Here is a 16,822-nt window from a genome sequence, read left to right on the forward strand (position 1 = left end):
GTTCAAAGTGTGAGTTCTTTTTGAGAGAGGTGGGAAGTATTTAGGTCATGTTGTCAGTTCAGATGGCGTTTGAAGACTGATCCAGATAAGATTTCAGCACTCAATAATTGGCCTGTTTTCCAACGTCTGTTAAAGATCTTCGCTCTTTTCCTCGGCTTTCTCTGGTTTATTACAGACGCTTTGTTCCAGGATTCTCCCCAATTAGCCAAACCATTGAAATGATTTGCTTGTAGGTCACCTACAAACAAGAAAAGGCAAATGCATTAAAAACGCTGCGCCTTGGATCTGGGGTCAAGATCAGCAACAGGCATTCGAAGGCTATAATTGAAAAATTAACCTCTGCACCTGTTCTTATTATGCTGATTTTTCCCAGCCATTTATTGTCAATATAGACGCCAGTGGTCCTTTGGTTTAGGAACTATCAATATAACCAGAAAGTAGATGGCATGGAACGAGTTGTGGCCTATGCAGATAATAACCCTTTTTAACATACCCGTTTTCCACAATCCTGCCAAGCTCGATGCTCAATAATCATCGTTGGTTAGCCTGCTCTTTCTGCTTATAAACTTTACCGTTCCAAAATATCGCTCTGGGTAAACACAATATTGAAAATGCTTGATATTCTTGTCCAGATTACCAGGTGTTACCCGAATTGTTGATGAATGAAAAACAGAATTTTCTCATCCTGACATTCTTAAAAAGCTTTATTCAAAAGCTGCTTTGCTGATGTTAGGGGAGCTTCCTGTCATTGAGTGTGTTTCTGTTTCTCAACAAGTACTGAACAAAAATCCAAGTGATAATTTTTGCATTTTCAGGTTACCTATCTTAGTTGACATTGATTGGCATGTTGAGCAGTCAAAAGGATAGTTCTATTTCTAGAGTCCTTGATATTGTAAAGGCCGGTCATAAGTTGACAAGTCGCCAGAACGCCTTAGAACCTGAACTTGTAAGAACAGTACTTACGGGAATGGCCTTCTTTGTTTGTCAAAGATGACATTGTGTATAGAAATGGTCTTGTTTATGGACAAACCCTGTTATACAGCTTCTTGTTCCAAGTGTTTTTAATGACATCATATTCTCTGGACTTCATGGGATCGAACCTCATCTGTAATAAAATCTAGCTTCTTTTGGCCAGGGTTAGATAATTTTGTTGATCAGCGTGTGTGCGGATGTCCAAGGTGTATTTGTCGCAAGTCATCTGCTGGTTGTTCTGTTCCTCTTGTGTCTGTAGAGTCCTCATATCCCCTTGAACTTGTATGCATGGACTATCTCTCTCTAGAAATGTCATCAGGTGGATATGAGAATATCCTTGTAATAACAGACCACTTCACCAGGTTTTGCCACAGGCAATTCCCACACGTAATCAGACCGCACATACAACTGCTAAAGTCCTATTTGAGCAGTTTTGTATGTCATTACGGTTTCCCAGCCGCTTGCACAGCGACCAGGGCCCGTAACTTTTGAAAGTGCCGTCATACAGGAACTGTGCAAGTTGGCCATTGTTGGAGAAAAGCAGAACCACGCCGTACCATCCGCAAGGAAAACGGAATGCGCCGAGCGATTTAACCAGACACTTTTTAACATGCTCGGCACCTTGGAAGATGACCAAAAGGTTTAAATTGGAAGGCCCATGTACCTGCCCTCGTCCACGCGTACAATTCAACGCGTCACGAGAGTACAGGGCTCACACCCCATTACCTTATGTTTGGACGACATCCTCGTTTAGCTATTGATGCCTTTTTGGGGATCGAACCGGATGCTGTTGGAAGATCTTCTAGCCACTCCAATTATGTCCGAGACTTACAAAAAAGGCTTGACTTCGCCTACAAGGTCGCTTCTCGAGAATCTAAGAAACAAGCCCGTCGTCACAAAAGACGTTACGATCTTAAGGTTCGTGAAGCAACACTTAAGCCAGGTGATCGTGTCCTTGTGAGGAATGTTGGCTTAAAGGGTAAAAAAAATAAACTTGCTGATAAGTGGGGAAAGGATATTTATCTTGTTATAGACCAAGTAAATGACGATATCCCAGTCTTTACTGTTAAGAAGGAACACGGTCGAGATCCTCCAAGAACGGTCTATAGAAATTTACTCCTTCCATTTCTAGGACTCCCACTTAACAGTCCAAAAGAGAATATTTCCTCCATGAGTGTTGCAATCCCCTTAACAGGTCTGTGAGTTCATCAAATATTCCAAAATCAGATTTTGCCCTCTTTGAGTTCTTCCACTGAGAAGTATGTTATTCCACAGCGAAGGAAGTCTTTCTTTGAATCCCTGTGCAGAACCATTTTATCCAAATCGTCCTAAACCCGTTCCAAGAGAAAACCTGCATGGCTGTCATCCACTGATTGGATAACTTAATTTTATTACTGAAATTAAGTTATAACACTGTTTGATATATGTTTGGTGTTGATGTTTATACAGTTTTATTATCTGTTTATTTTATTTTTACAGGTAATTCTTTCTGCTGATAAAATATGAACATATTTGATGAATTTATGTTTTCTATTATTTCCAGGTACGCATGAGGACAGGTGTGACTGTATATTATAGTTATCCTTATATAGATGTACTTTGAAATAATCAACAGTGTTCTGTGTGTTTTTTTTAGATGAGCAGTTCTCGGATTACACTAGAAAGAATCTTTGAATTCTTATGCGCAGATAATTGCTGATGTTGCTTTCAAACATTTTGTGCCACTATAATTCGTTATAGTTTAATGTTTGTCGTAATGGAACATTAAGAAATAATCAAAAGATTGGATTATAATAAGCAATTATGATCTAATCTCAATGATTTCATGAGTATTTTAGGCCTAATACTCAAACTGAATTTGTCTTGATGTCGAGAGAGCAAGGTGGTTCATTTACTATTCGTAACTGTAGTATTATTACCAGTTACATAGTAATGTAGTAATTTAAGTAGTTTTTACGACAGATATAGTACTTCTGAAGTAGTGCCATGGATACAGCTGCTTAGTACGCAGTTGTGTGTTTGAAATGTCGGGGCGACATTTTTCCTGTGAGGGGAAGGATGTCACAGGTTCATATACGTAGTACGGTACATGTTTATATGTGTTATTGGTTGTGCTATTAAATGTCCTATAGCTTTAATTTTCATCATACTTTTCATTCATCCCCATATTGATCATATACTAACCACCATTACGGGCCTCTCTATCTAACTTTCTACTTCATTGATTCACTACACTACGCATGCGCACTATTTTGTAAGATTTTGATGGCGAGAGCCGCGATTTTCGAATGCTAATAAAATTATTTGAAAGCGCATAATTTGTGTATTTACAGACCCTCTGTCCAGGTCCCAAGTCTGTCCAGGTCCCAAGTACTTTAACCCACAGCGTCCATCAGAAACCCCCTTATCTTTTGGACAGCGACATAAACATAATAGGACTTAAAATATAGATATAAAATACTTGGTTGTTTGGGAATTAAACATCATAGGTGCGGCTTAAATTTAAATATAAGAGACTTGGTTGTTTGGCATGTAAACATTTTAATTCCGGCTTAAATATAAATATAACGTTCTCAGTTGTTAAGCATGTAAACATTATAAGTCCGGCTTAAATTTAAATATAACATACTTGGTTGTTTGGCATGTAAACATTATACGTCCTGCTTAAATTTAAATATAGCATACTTGGTTGTTTGACATGTAAACATTATACGTCCGGCTTAAATTTAAATATATCATACTTGGTTGTTTGACATGTAAACACCATAGGTGAGACTTGAAATATAGATATAACATACTTGGTTGTTTGTCATGTAAACATTACAGTTGCGGCTTGAAATATTGATAAAACAGACTTGGTGTTTTGGATATAATGTATAGATATAACAGACTTGGTTACTAGTATTTGGGATGAAAATATAACAGGTGCGACTTGAGATTTTAAAATATTGGGTCTGGTTGTTTGGAATGTAAACAATTCAGACGCGACACGAGTTGTAAATTGAAGAGGCTAGATGGTTTGGGTGTGAATTTGACAGGTACATGTATTGATTACAGTTCATCTGCTCGAAATGTTAGTAGGAATGGGACCTTATGTGCTCGGAATGGCCAAAGTACCATTCCAATGCATGTAATTCCAAAACCTTTTACAATGACAGTTCATCCGTTCCTCAGCATTATTTAAAAAATATTTGACATACATGTATATTGAAAAAAAAACCTTGGGTTCATTGCTCCTATTCATATAAATCGAGCTCGAACTATACTGTTGTCAGTAATCGTCATGAAAAATCACGATATTCCAGAATTTTCCAGATTTTACTTAAGTTTATATCTCAAAAATTCAAAATGAAGTTTGACTGTTCCTTAATATGTTGGCAAAAATATTTGAAATTCCTTACTTGTTTTGTAGCAACTGTCAATGCCTGATTCTCAATTTTTGAACTTCCGATTGAGTTTCAAACTCAAAATATATTCAAATTTTATTTCCAAAGTTGACATGTCTTCATTTTTAATAAATGTCACCAGGGTCATCGTCTGAATAGGTTCCCTGCCTTACCCTGCCCCTCCTGCTGTACATGTAAATTGTTCAGGATATACACACATTACATGTGCGGCTATTAGGAATGTAAAAATACAGATGCGGTTGTTCTAATGTAAATTACCGATGCGATTTTTAAGGATGTAAAAATCAAGGAGGTAATTTTAGATTCGATTGATAGGGATTTAAAATATAAAAAAGAAGTTTTCAGATGCCATTGTTGTTAGGGATGTAAAATACAAGAATGTAATTTTCAGATACCATTCTTGTTAGGGATGTAAAATACATAGAGGATATTTGTTTGTTTGTGTGTAAGATGAAATTTTATTTCATCGAGTGAGCTTTACAAACAGTATTCTCACGAGTGGCGTACAGCAAACAAACAAATTATTTTTATTTCATTCTTAAAAACAAGTTTAAATGAAATTTCCTCAATATTAACTTTAATTTCAAAATCTGTTTTCCGCACTGGTAGCCTCAATTTTGTCGACTAACAAAAAGTCTTGAGCTGAAAAAAGTTCAAAAATGAACGTAAATGGCGATGATATAATTTATTTTATTCCAAAAACATGAATGATCCCTTGCTTTAAAAATAAAAACAAATACGTCTAGTAGAAGAAAACGAATACTAGCTGAGGAAGTGCGATAAGAAACGTAAAAAAAGAAATTTGATAACAATGTTAGCGAACTTGTAATGACATGAGATTGAGTGGTTATTTAAACATGTACATAACTTATCAATTTAGATAACGCCATATTTTTTACTTGCTATAGATTAAACACTATGTTTAAATATCTTAAATTTTAAAAATTTGAGTTGTAATCCATAAATGATAAAATGTGGGTGTTTGGATATAAGCTAGAATGAAGGTATATTAATTTTTATCCATACTTAAATATTTAGATATTAGTTTTCTGAAATTAACAGTACACTTAATGGCAAAAGAAAGCATGGACTGGAAAACGTTTACGAATTTTTCAATTTGTCTTATTAAATGGAATGTACGGTGGCACAGACGTGACATGTGTGTGTGTTTTTATCACATCGTAGTCACGAGGTAATTAAGTGGTGCGTACGAGATACTTTGTCGTGGCCATGAGTTACTAAGTCGTGGCCACGAGATTATTAAGTGGTGCGCACGAGATACCTTGTCGTGTTAATGCGTTACTAAGTCGTGGCCACGAGATACTTAAGTGGTGTGCACGAGATACTATGTCATGGCTACGAGTTACTTAGTCGTGGCCACGAGTTACTAAGTCGTGGCCACGAGATAATTAAGTGATGCGCATGAGATACTATGTCATGGCCACGGGTTTCTAATTCGTGGCCACGAGGTAATTAAGTGAAGCGTACGAGATACTTTGTTGTAGCAACGAATTACTAAGTCGTTGTCGCGAGATAATAAAGTGATGCGCATGAGATACTATGTCGTGGCCACGAATTACTAAGTTGTGGCCACGAGTTTGTTAGTCGTGGCAACGAGATAACTAAGTGGTGCGCAAGAGATACTACTTAGTCGTGGCTGAGAGATTATTTAGTGGTGCGCATGAGATACTATGCCATTGCCACGAGTTTCTAAGTCGTGACCACGAGGTAATTAAGTGGTGTGTACGAGACACTTTGTCGTAGCAACGAATTACTAAGAAAATTAACTGATACGCATGAGATACTATGTCGTGGCCAGGAGTTACTAAGTCGTGGCCACGAGTTGCTAAGTCGTGGCCACGAGAAAACTAAGTGTGCGCAAGAGATACTATGCCGTGGTCACGAGTTACTTAGTCGTGGCCACGAGATTATTAAGTGGTGCGCACGAGATACTATGTCGTGTTAACGTGTTACGTAGTCGTGGCCACGAGATACTTAAGTGGTGTGCACGAGATACTATGTCGTGGCTACGAGCTACTTAGTCGTGGCCACGATATACTATGTCATTGCTACGAATTACTTAGTCGTAGGAACGAGATAATTTAGTCGTGCACACGAGATAATCAGCCAATCAGAATACTCTCCCTATAGCTGAGTTTTTAAACTTTAGAATATTCCTTTTACATGCAACGTTAATCTTTGAAATAACTGAAGATAACCACTTTATATTTGATATGTGCCTTTAGGATCATATTAGGAAGTCACCCTTTCAAGGCCTATAAATCAGACAATAATTTTGACTAAGTTATGGCCCTTTTGGGGACAATTCGGTAATAAAATTGGTCAGTTTGTACGTACTACGGCCTGTTAACATTGTTTATACGATAACTTGAGAAGGAATAAGTCCTGGTTTACCTTACTTGGTAGAGACATTGCCAGCCTATAAGGATGTTTGAGGTTGCATGAATAGCGTTAAGAATTTGGATGACATAAAAAGAAAGATGGGCTAAAATAAATAGATAAAACATTGCGTGTTTAAATAAAAAAACGGGATTATCAAGCTATTGTTTTCGATTGCAAAATAAATAAATAAATAAAAAATACAATCAAAGGCTCGATTGAAATAAATGAGAAATATACTGTATACTAAGGTTTTACTGAAAAATTTATGTTAAAAGATGAATAAAATAACACTGAGAGTTCAACTAAAATAAGAAAATATCGAGATGGGATTAAACGCGAGATATAATGGTGGCGTTGTTTGACCGATATAACTTAGATACGAATGCTATTTTGAGAGTACACTATATACAGTATTTTATCATTCTGAAAATACGAAAAGAAAACCCCAACATTACCTTCCTAGTAGTTTATACGAAATTCTAACCTTTATATATACATACTAAGATTTTTTTTAAATCCCTAACCGTGACACTTCATGTGAAATTCTTGTCTGATGAATAATTTAGAAGGAACAAACCATGGAAAGATCATTGCATCTGATCAGTAGATGACCCCTTATAATTTTGAGGTCATTGGGTCAAAAATCAAGGTCTCAATGACGTAAAATGTAAAATCACAGTTCAATCAATAACGTGTATAAATGGCACTTCGACTGGTGGGTGAAGTAGGGGCACACCTTGTCCTATATATATTGCACATTTCTATTTAACTAGGAAAATTCATATAAAAGTGTAATCGGATTGATTAATTATTTCGTGCTCACTACTTATATTGTTCCACCGACTAAGTAACTCGTGGCCACGACATAGCATCTCGTGCGCACCACTTAAGTATCTCTAGGCCACCACTTAATAACTTTTGGCCACGACATAATATCTCGTGCGCACGACTTAATAATCGCGTGCGCACGACTCAATTATCTGGTTCCACCGACTTAGTCGTGGTCACGACATAGTATCTCGTGCTTAACACTTAATTATCTCATGGACACGATTTAATAACTCGTGGCCACGACATAGTATCTCGTGTACACCAGTTTAATAATAACACACATGTCAACTCTGTACCACCTTAATAATGCGCCTTAAATTGTACTTAATTTGTGACATGAAGTGTTTTGACAAAATGTATGTCTTTTACGTTTTAAATTGAAATGATTTCGTATTAACTGTTTATTACTTTACCTTAATTATAGACCTCATATAAATGGCAAGCCTTGAAGAATCTATGTTCTCGAGTGACGATGCGGGTTCCCAGCATGTGAGTTCTCTGAATAAGGACGAAGAAGGATTTATTAAACATATCCGGGAATATGACGTAAGTTAATTTTTCCTGATTCATCAGTCACAAATTCTTTTTTTCATTTTAAAGTTAAGAACTTTTAAAAAAAATATCACATTTAAGTGCTTTTGAGAATAAGAAAAATGGTGCCTTTCACAAACCATATATACATACAAGATTAAGTAATTTTGTCAAAATATGGTTTTACTGACCAAATGTAAAATAAGTTGATTTCTCATCCGACATAACTTGCATTCATTGACAGATTTAAATGTTTTGTTTTGTTTCTTATAAAAAAAAATTATGTTTAGCGTGGCACCATTACAGTAAATGTCATATGACGACTACCAAGCTTTACTGGTGGCGATAGACCTCAGGTGCCCCTCCTTAAGCCAAGAGTTGGCGCCTGAATAGAACCACCGACGACTTAAATGTTTGTGTTTCAACATACATATGCTAACATATCACTTTACTCTAAGACTTGAGCATTTTTTGTAGAATTTTCGGTCCTTTATTGACAATGATGAATTGAAAGCGGAAATAGAGACAGACTCTTTACGTGGCCTTAACAGATACATCAAAATACACTTTAAAGAATGGAAAGACAAAAAACTGGTTGTTGGAGTAACTGGACACACTGGCTCAGGAAAATCTAGTCTGATCAATACACTGAGAGGATTAAAAGCAAAGGACGAGGGTGCAGCTGCTGTAGGAGTCACGGAAACTACAAAAGATATTAAATCATACGTTTACCCGGGAAACGATTCTATCATTCTCAGAGATTTCCCAGGGGTTGGGACAAAAAACTTTCCAAAAGAAGAGTATTTACAGAAAACCAAAATTCTGGATTCAAGCGTGGTGCTCATTGTTAGCTGCACACGATTCTCTGAAACTGATTTGTGGATAGCTGAGAAGGTAATTGCCGTTCAACGAAATGTTCTTTTCGTTCGATCAAAAATCGATATTGATTTAGCTAACTCGGAAGCCGATGATCCAGATAACTTCAGCGAATATACATGCATGGAAAATATCAAAACAGACATTAAAGACAATTTGAAAAGTTCTTATCTAGATCCACAATTATACTTTGATGCCATTTTTCTAGTAAGTTCTAGACATAGAACAAAATATGACATCCTATCCCTGGAGAGAAAGGTGATTAGTCTTCTTAGTATGAAAACTGAAGCCATCTGCCATCTTTTGTTCAAACAAATGGAGGAAGCCATAAATAATAAAACAAAGACTATTAAAAAAGAATTCTTGGGAAGAAAGGTTGCGTCAGTAGTAACCGGCTTCTTACCAATTCCAAAACTCGAATCAACGATTGACACGTACCATGTTAAGAAAATAATCGAGGAATGTGAAGTAAAATATTGTGTTGATAGAGACTCTATCACTGAATTTGCTGGAGAAATAAACATGTCGGAGAGTGAAATTCAAAGTCGAATGAAATCATGTGATGAAAGAGTGAGAGATGAAAATCAATTATATACAGAAACGGAAGACAAAAAATGGATTTTTGTGCAGAAGTATTCCAAGTATACGTTTCCTGGCCTCGGCATGCTTTTCTCCGCTTACAAGTCTCCTCGTACAATGCAAGAATGTCTAGACAAGATTTGCGATGTCATGGCCGATGACGAATTGATGTTGGTTAAACTTAGATTGAGAAAACTTGAAAAAGATCTAAAAAGTTAAAACACAAGACAAGACTTGCAATGGCCCAATTCAAGTTGATAATGAACATAAATTTAGATAACTTGAAAAATATTTCACAGTGTCTATTGCCGCGTGATCAGGGTGTGTTGTGCTTGTTAAAAGTTCATTGTAAATTAAACAGAAAACAACATTGATTTTGACTGGCTGACTAAAATACAATTTTTACAAAAATACATAGCATGCGTAAAGCATTGCAAACGAAGTTTGTTAACATCATTTGGCGGTAATCGTATTCGTAGAACTGTATTCGTATTTATTTGCGACAATCACTAAGGATTTATGTCATATACGGAACGTCAAGTTGGGTAACTCAAGTGTTTCTTAAGGATCTGACATAGTTTGATAATCGATGTGTTAATGAGATAAAACGGACACAAAGTAATAGACAATTAAGGATTTTGTGGTAAACGTGATAAAACTGTTTCACTTGGTTTTCGTTCGACAGAAATTTAATACACTTAAACGACTCAATAGGTAATGATTTATGTATGCCAAAGATGTATTAATGTGAGTTAAATGTTGTTGATTTTTTATAAGTATATTTGTTACAGATAATGGATAGAGTAAATTTAAGTTTGCTCTTTTTTCATTCAAAATATTTACAATGCTTCAGAATACACCTATCCTAAGTTCACTATGCAAAGAGAGGTTTTCTATGGAATCAATTTTTATTTACACTTATCTGTTTCAAGTGTCATCAAAGAAAAAATTCGCGTTTCATACTCGAAATTAAAAACAAATCACAAAAACATCAACAAAATAACGTTGCTACTTTAATTGTGTATTTACATGGGGCATGGCGTGTGAGTATTATAATATCGAAGTATATTTGAGATTTATATTTAAAAAATGTGATATAATTTGTAGTTATAAATAAATACTGTGACATTTGGTTTCAACTGCTTACGATATTGGTATGTGTAAGACCGCCATAACGTCATGAAATTGAAATGAAAAGACTATGGTATTAGAATGAATTGTTAATGCACCGTTTACAATACAATACAATATGAGTCAGATAAGATTATCCCACTAGCTTATTATCTAAGATCATATCAGAATTTTATATAAATCATTTTATGTATCGTAAAACGTGTATTTGTGTTAAAAGTCTGTGAAATAAATATTTATTGTATGAGTGTAGGTTAATACTGAATTTATCGAACGAGTTGAATAAAATTATAAATCAAAATGTTATTTCGTTACCTACACCCAGTATTACTCAATCATGATTAAAATATTAATCCTGTAATAAATATTTTAAAAATTGTGCTCAACATTTTTTTTTTTGGTTTTTGAATGTCATTTAGCATCATGATATAAATTTTCTTAACATCTTTGTGATTTTGATCCAGTAATTAATAACGCATGTTAACAAAGAGTCCCTAGTCTGCAAAATTACACCTAGTTCTGATTCACAGAAATGAAAATGAGTATTTTCACGCTTCTTTACTTCGGCAAAACCCTAGATTTCACATCCGTAACATATTATGTCTAATAACAAATATTAGAGAGATACGTACAAAACAAGCGGCAATGCTTTATCGACCACCATCTCGTGACTTAGCAATAGCATGTGGTGTTTATAAACATGTACACGTATATCTACGTTCTATATATCGATGATAGAATAACATAGACGACAGTGCTTAATGACATCCAGCGTCCCCTGGCTTTCTTCCATACTTTATTAACATATGATCAAATTAGTCATGATATATCATTAAATCATTTTTTATCTTAGAATCAAGATTTTCACTGAAAATATATTAAGTAGATGTCCTGTTTTAAAAATTGAAACAACCTAGCTCTGTTTTTGAATAGATTATTATTATGTTTAGTTAGATCTTTGAATCATCCGCTGCTGTATTCATACGTCGGTCATGGACCATTCAATGTGGCGATTTCGTTCCATTGCATGGAAAGCGACTTATCGTCCAAAAGTAAAAGAATATTTGTGCAAAGTAAAGGGTATCAAGGGCCATGAAGCATGTCCATGAAGGCAACTGCCAAAAGATTAATTTAAATAAGCATCATTTTCTAAAGGTACCACCAAATAATAAAAATATACAATGTTCGGACAACCTTTAACTACAACATCCACAAGCCTGCAATGTCATGGCGGAAATGTATGGAATGCAAAATTTACATTCTGTAAACATATTTGAAAAGGTCTCGAAACAAAAAATCTCTGTTTCAATTAGAGATATCTTCATACAGTTATAGCGCGCAAAACTATAATAGAGAGGTCTTTAAATAATTCAAATTTAAATTTATTTGTAGTGCGTTATAAATCAATAACAGAGGACTTCAAATCAACTTGGCACCTTTTCAAGTCAACTACAGAGCTGTTAAAACAGTTGAAATACAGCCTATTTTTTGCAATAGATTGGAAAGTAGTTCAAGTCATTTAGTGCGCGCTTAAGGTCACTATCTAAGGCACATATATCAGACATTGATTTTGACTAAGTTATGGCCCTTTGTGGGGACCATCCTGTGATAAGGTTTATCATTATGTACGTACTAACAGCTTTTAAACCATGTCCATACGATAACTTGAGAAGTATAAGCCCTGGTTTATTTTATTTGGTATGGACATGTCCCATGGCCAGTAGATGACCTATATACCTGTTCAAATGTCAAGGTAAGCGTGACACTTATGTAAAATCCTTGTGCGATTAAAACATTTAAAAGGAATAAGCCATGGTTTATATAACTGAGTATGGACATTGCACCTGATCACTAGAAATCCTTGTGTTATTAAAAAATTGAGAAGGAATAAGTCGTGGTTTATATAACCGAGTATGGACATTGCACTTGAAATTTGATTTTTTTATATGACAACACAGATGAAGTTATCGCTGCACCAAAGCCCGTTCGAACAGTAGAAGGAGATAAAGTGAACTCAAACAGACATTTAAGTGTAAACTTAGTTCAATATAATAACAGTTCTGCTTGTTCTGATTTGTTTGTTTGTTTTCTGTCTGTTTGAACGGTATTTTTGTCATAACGTTTATTAATAATTTGATTTGTTACTGAATCCTTAGAATTTATATACATTTTTATAGATCATTTTACTATGTCTATCGTCCCTTTCAATTTTCATTCTACTAGTGTTGTTTTTAAATACATGAGAGTAATAACTGTGTGCAAGATAATTCCTACTTTTTTGAAAACCCGGATAAGCTGAAAATAACTTGTGAGTATATAAAATATAATGCTTTTTATAGAAGAAACTATGTTTTCCAATAAATTTACAGTTATATCAAGTTATAAAGCATTTTTAAAAAGATATAGAAAAGAAAATTTATTCTGAATTGAATGGTTAATTCAACTTTAGTCATGGAAAATCAATTGCCAAGGGTGTAGCAATTTTATTCAGAAAGAATATTAGTATCAAAATTGATTCAGTTAAAACTACGAAAGTGTCCTGGTGCCAATTCATAATGTTCTATAAAAATATAAAACATAATTAGAAGTTTATAACTCCTACGTAGTTCAATATTCTATTATAAGTTGTTACATCAAACAAATCATAGCACAAAAATGTTTATGAAACTATGGTACCAACATGTCAAGAAAAATAAAGATATACCATATATTGGCAGTTTACACATGTTTATATATTTAAGTGTACTAAAGATTCATATATACAACGGCATCAGACAAGAATTATTCACAATTTGGCAACAAACTCTCTTTTGTTTAAAATGAAAATAGTTAATTCTGAAATATGCACCTTTTGTGAATGTCAAGAAGAAACACTTCTACATTTATTTTGGGAATGCAATAAGATTTAGCCAATATTTCAGTTTCTGAAAGAAAATATACTAGAACATAACTTTTGATACTTGTTGAATGGTAAATATTTTATTCTAGGCTGTGAAATAGATTAACGATTATAGACATTTTTACGCTACGATATTTCCGTAGTAACAGAAGAAGCATTTCACGCATGCGCATTCTGTGCACAAAATAAAAAACAACAACAACAAAAAACAACAACAAAACAATCACAAACGAATAGATTATATCAGTTATCAACAACTTCATAAAGATTTTGATGTAATCAGAAAAATTGATCGTAAGTTTAGAATAATTTATATTGATAAATAACCGTAAAAGGTGTACGAAGGTTTGTTTGTTGCATTTTAAAGCACTCAGCTCATAAATTAGAGGTCTTGAAGACGAAATTTTATGGGCAATATTCTCTTTCTATTCTCATACTTTAATACTTTTAAATAAATGAACGCGATTTCATGTAATGTCGTCCGGAAAACAGTTATAAATTTTGAAATGACTAAGTAAGTATGGTAAGTATTTTAAAAGACAGACAGACAGAAAGACAAATAACTTTATTTCACTCAGGTATATCAAAGTATACAGCATGAGCGTTATCAATATACATGTATTGTAGCTATAATGGTATAAAAACCAGCTGGTCTAAAACATAAATTATACAATATATACATGAGTATCCATCAGAACTTTTAACACGGATGCTCCTCCACACACATAACATACATACATGCATGTATATTGTTTATCATCACTTAATATAGAACAAAGAATGCAGAGCCAATATGACCTGTCAGTGGAAAAATAACAAAAATAGAAAGAAACAAATCAAAATATAAGATAATGTTCGCACAAAGGTGCGCCGTTGCATTCTAAGTAGTAAATCTAAAAATAAAAGTGAATTGATATTTTTAACAGATATAAGAAAATATGCGGGAATAATTATTCAATTATCACAAACCGCATGCACAAGTGCTCTCTTTAAAATATCTTTAGACGACATTTTCATTAGTAATTTAATTTGAAACAGCAGGGTGTTGAAAAAAAATTGTTACCCCTGTATTACATCACATTAATCAATTGAGACTGGTTCATTGCAACGGACCGCGTCGTAAAAAGGTATTTGATATCTTATTCCTAGAATTGAAAAGATATAATTTCGAAATGTACTTATATTTTATATTTATCTTAGCGAAAAAATCATTAAAATTATAACCAACTTGTACTGGGTTAAGAAAATGCTTGAAATTAGCTTTGATTATATATAAAAATACAAATTTGACAAAAGAAGAAATCAATAGACGGGCAATTATTAAATTTCTTATTGCATAACTTGTATAACTATATCCCAATTGGATAATTCCTCTCGTACATTATATTCTTTTTTCAGATGCTATTTTTGCATTTCTTTCTTTCTTTCTTTTTATAAACAAAATAAATGATATAAATATTAATCCTATCAATTAATTATTATTAATACTGTGTTAACTTTAAATCTTTATGATATGTCATTCAATGTCCTAGAGAAGATCTCTGTGATGAAAGGCGGCATTAGAAGACCTTCGGTACAGGCTCTACGACCAGCGACGTAACAGAGGAAGGTTATATGGCAAAGCCGGCGCCCAGTATAAATAAAATTAAAACACACACACACACACAAGTACGCACGCATGCACGCGCACGCACGCACCCACACACAATAAATATTTTCAATTATACAATTTATATTTTCAAATATAGAACATATATAGAGAAAATTATCGCACACAAATGTTGTCTATGATGAACAAATATTCAGTAGGATTGAATAAATATTATGGTATAGAATTTTAAATAAGAGTTAAACAATATAAATATTGAATATAGACCAAAAAGTAGATCTATTGAATTTGCAACGTTTAACATGCCATAATTACGTATCAAGTTACCGAAAGGTATTGTATCTTAAGACGCATGAATAATTTTATTTCTATCTGCTAACCGTAAACATTTTAGTTGTAAATATTACAGACTTGTTCGTTTAGGATGTAAACAGGTGCACATTGAGATGTAGATATAGCTTGCTTGGTTGTTTAGGATGTATAAAATACCGGAGCAACTTTAAATGTAAATATTACAGACTTGGTTGTTTGGGATGTAAACGTTTTAGGTGCGACTTGAAATATAGATATAACAGACTTGGATGTTTGGCACGTAAACATAACAGGTGCCATTTAAATTGTAAGTATAATAGACTTGGTTGTTTGACATGTAAACATCACAGGTGCGATCACATAATATTTCTTTTCCATGAAAATTTTGGTGATAAACTATCGTCTGTAACATTTGAATTAATAGTTCGCTCAAACCGTATTTCCGATAAATACATTAAAAGTCAGGAATATATCCTTGTGTTTTATTATCAATATTTAAGTAATTTGAATTGCATTCGAAAGGCCTTTGATGTACAGAGGATACAAAATTGGTGAAGTCATTCTCCCTTGCCTTGTGCCTTGAAGGACAATAAACCAGTTGATATTGTATACAGCATGTCATAGGTTGAAATTTAAAATGCAGTTTTATCGATACAAGTGTCAAAAAGAAAATTTTGCCATTCTGTATCGAAAGCATTGCGTTCGTCCATAAAACACACGTTAATTTTCGAATCTAATTCGCTAGCAAATTGTATACATGTATAAATGACGTCATTATGCAGGGCAAACCGTTTTGAAATCGTTCTGTTCTCAACATCCATGTGAACATATTGGCTAACACAGGAGTTAAAATATCTTTTGAATAAATAAGATATTCACATTGAATCTGATCTATCCACCAGACTTTCCTCAGCAGCACTAGTACTGTGTTATAGCATTTTTCACTACTTCCGATAAAACCGTAGCTGATGTGTCCAGCTGCAAAGAATGTAACGCATCCCTTAAATTATCTGATTAAGTTTGTGTCACAGTCATGATCTAGAATTTAAACAAATCGTTAATTCATCATCGTTAACATTTTTATCCATTTGACCAGTCTTTTTATGTAATATCTTATTCAATTTCATAAATTTACAGAAATTTCAATCTAACTAAAATAATTAAGGATTAAGGTCTTTATACCCCTCTATTAATGTACTTAATCGTATGGGCAATACCCACCGTACCCCCCCCCCCATGAAGTCATACAAGGACGACAACTTCAATCCGGTC

At 34.0% G+C, this 16,822-nt stretch overlaps 1 protein-coding gene across 1 annotated transcript; it reads left to right on the top strand.

Moving 5' to 3' along the window:
- The first annotated feature begins 5,240 nt into the window (after positions 1–5,240).
- Positions 5,241–11,037, top strand: LOC132718725 (interferon-gamma-inducible GTPase 10-like). Its single transcript, XM_060702441.1, has 3 exons — positions 5,241–5,383; positions 8,038–8,159; positions 8,622–11,037. Exons 2-3 carry the CDS (start codon positions 8,049–8,051, stop codon positions 9,816–9,818), a joined length of 1,308 nt encoding a protein of 435 aa, XP_060558424.1. The 5' UTR covers positions 5,241–5,383; positions 8,038–8,048; the 3' UTR covers positions 9,819–11,037.
- Positions 11,038–16,822: the final 5,785 nt, after the last annotated feature.

This window comes from Ruditapes philippinarum, unplaced genomic scaffold (genome assembly GCF_026571515.1).
Source record: "Ruditapes philippinarum isolate M1 unplaced genomic scaffold, ASM2657151v2 ctg2256_1_1_1_1, whole genome shotgun sequence".
Taxonomy (NCBI): Eukaryota; Metazoa; Mollusca; class Bivalvia; order Venerida; family Veneridae; genus Ruditapes; species Ruditapes philippinarum.